The 2,321-nt window shown below is 50.9% G+C and overlaps 1 protein-coding gene across 5 annotated transcripts in view; it reads right to left on the minus strand.

Moving 5' to 3' along the window:
* Positions 1 to 2,321, minus strand: part of SMIM11A (small integral membrane protein 11A) — a 7,567-nt gene that overhangs the window by 3,700 nt on the left and 1,546 nt on the right. The window contains exons 1-2 of one of the 5 annotated variants that reach the window (XM_029964954.1): positions 483 to 553; positions 291 to 383 (exon numbers count right to left, since the gene is read on the minus strand). In XM_029964954.1, coding sequence (XP_029820814.1) covers positions 291 to 311 — 21 coding nt within the window. In that variant the 5' untranslated portion in view covers positions 312 to 383; positions 483 to 553. The other 4 variants (XM_029964956.1, XR_003916357.1, XM_029964955.1 and 1 more) reach the window with 4 other exon arrangements.

Raw genomic sequence — 2,321 nt, forward strand, 5'->3', positions numbered from 1 at the left:
AGATTGAGCTTTTCCCTGAATATACACACAAAGTGTGCAGTGCAAGGCACTTCTGTCACGTCCAGCAGGCTGGAGGCTGCTCTCTTTTGGAGATTATCACCTTATTATCCAGTGGAATTTGGAACTCCCCAGTGAATCTCCTGGAAAAGGACACGGGGAAAGGTGACTTTCTCTCCGTAATTATTTTCTATTGGAAGAGTAGAGAAATTTTTGTTCTGAATCAAAGCAAAAGCAGAGATTTCACAGATTTTTACAGACACAGCAGCTTTAGGAATGTGGAGCAGCCTCACCTTCCAGTTGAATGCCACCATCTCGGCCGCGGGGTGACACCGACTCCGGCACACGCGTCACGCTCCTGAAGTCACACAGTGGGGAGGGATCATCTTGGAGAAATGGGAATTAAAGCCAAATCAGATCTTGGAGAAATGGGGATTAAAGTTGAAAGAGAATTAGACAGCCTGCTTCCACCCAGCAGGACAAACCTTCACCTCCAGCAGGCTCGTGTGCCCGGCGGTGTCTCGGCTTCCCAAATGACCCCCCCGAGCTTTTTTGGGAGCTGAGTGACAGGAGCAGCTCCCTGGGGAAGGACAGGGGGTTTGACAGGCCCTGGGCAGGTGGCAGGGCTGGGATTCCACAGCCCAGCAGCTCCCCCTTGGAAAACACAGCTTTGGGAAGCTCCACCCTGTGCCTGGGTGGTGCCTGAGAGCTCCAGGACACCAAGGCACCCAGAAGAGCTTCTCGTGGTTTCCCAGCCCACCTGCCCTGTTTGGAGCCTGAATGCCCAATAAATTCGGGAATCTACTCTGATTTACCACTTCTCTCTGATCTACTAATGAGTTAACTCCTCCACATTAAAACTATAACTTCAATTAAATCCTCCACACTGAAAATAACACCTTAGCAAAGACACCACTCCCTGGGTGGGCATTCCAGGGATGAGTTCCTGAGGGTTGGGAAGTGCCTGAGAAACCAGGAGTCAAACAACTGTTCTGTTCAGACAGAAGATGTTCTGATTTCCCCAGCCAGGGAATCCTCTTCCCTCCTTTTCCCACAGCTGCAAACCCTCCCTTCCAGCTGGGACATCCCCCTGGAGAGACACTCCAGAGGTCTCTGTTATGGAGATTCAACCATATCCAAGTTCCCTTATTTTTCTGTTGAGGAAATGTCAGAACAGGTGAACTAAGGAGTGTTGCACCTCCAAACCCAGGTGTTTGGACTTCATGGCATCATGGAATCACAGACTGCTCTGGGCTGGAAGGGACCTTAAAGACCATCTTGTTCCAACCCTGGACACCTTCCACTCTCCCAGGTTGCTCCGAGCTCCAACCTGGCCTTGGACACTTCCAGGGATCCAGGGGCAGCCACAGCTTCTCTGGGAATTCTATCCCAGCTCCTCAGCATCCTCACAGGGAAGAATTCCTTCCCAACATCCCATCTAACCCTGTTCTCCTTCAGCTTAAAACCATTCCCCTTGTCCTGGCGCTCCAGACCCTTGGAAAAAGTTCCTCTCCATCTTTCTTTTAGGAATTTCTGATGTTGCCTCCACAATTCCAGCAACCATTCAGACATGAAGTCCCCTGCCTGATGGGCACAGGAAAAATCCCACAGCAGAGCAGAACCTGGTTCCCAGGGCAGGATTCAGAAGTTTTTGGATGCTCCTCAAAACTCCAAGTGATCCAAACCTGACCTGATCCAAAGGGACCACCTGGGGTGTCCTCACCTCAAAACAATTGGGTGGCTCTTGGTTGGGATTATTCAGCCAACACTGCTGGAATATTCCAGCTCTGCTGAGAGAGGAGCTGGAATCTGCCTGGATTGTGTGTCCCTCAGGAGTCACACAGGATGGGAAGGAAAGAAATTCTCCCTGTGTTCTCAAGAGTGGGGTTTTGATCCAAAATCATGGAATGGTTTGGGTTGGAAGGGACCCTAAAGATCATCTCATTCCAATCCTGCACAACTTCCACTAGCCCAGGTTGCTCCAAGCCCTGTCCAACCTGGCCTTGGACACTTCCAGGGATGGGACATTCCCATTCTCTCTGTGCCAGGGCCTCATCACCCTCACAGCCAAGAATTTCTTCTTCAAATTCCATCTACCCCAGCCCTCCTTCAGCTCAAGGCCATTCCCCCTTGTCCTGTCACTCCATCCCCTTGTCCAAAGTCTCTCTCCAGCCTTCTTTATAATCCCAAAACACTTCCTGGGAGAGCTGACACTTGGGATATCTGTTCCCTCCACGCTGCATTCCCACATCCTGTGCCACCAACCTCCAGTGGCCAAGCACTTCTCCTCATTCCATCTCTTGACTCTTCCAGGCTCCATTTGA

The sequence above is a fragment of the Manacus vitellinus genome, unplaced genomic scaffold, assembly GCF_001715985.3.
Source record: "Manacus vitellinus isolate BGI_N305 unplaced genomic scaffold, ASM171598v3 scaffold_86_pilon, whole genome shotgun sequence".
Lineage (NCBI taxonomy): Eukaryota > Metazoa > Chordata > Aves > Passeriformes > Pipridae > Manacus > Manacus vitellinus.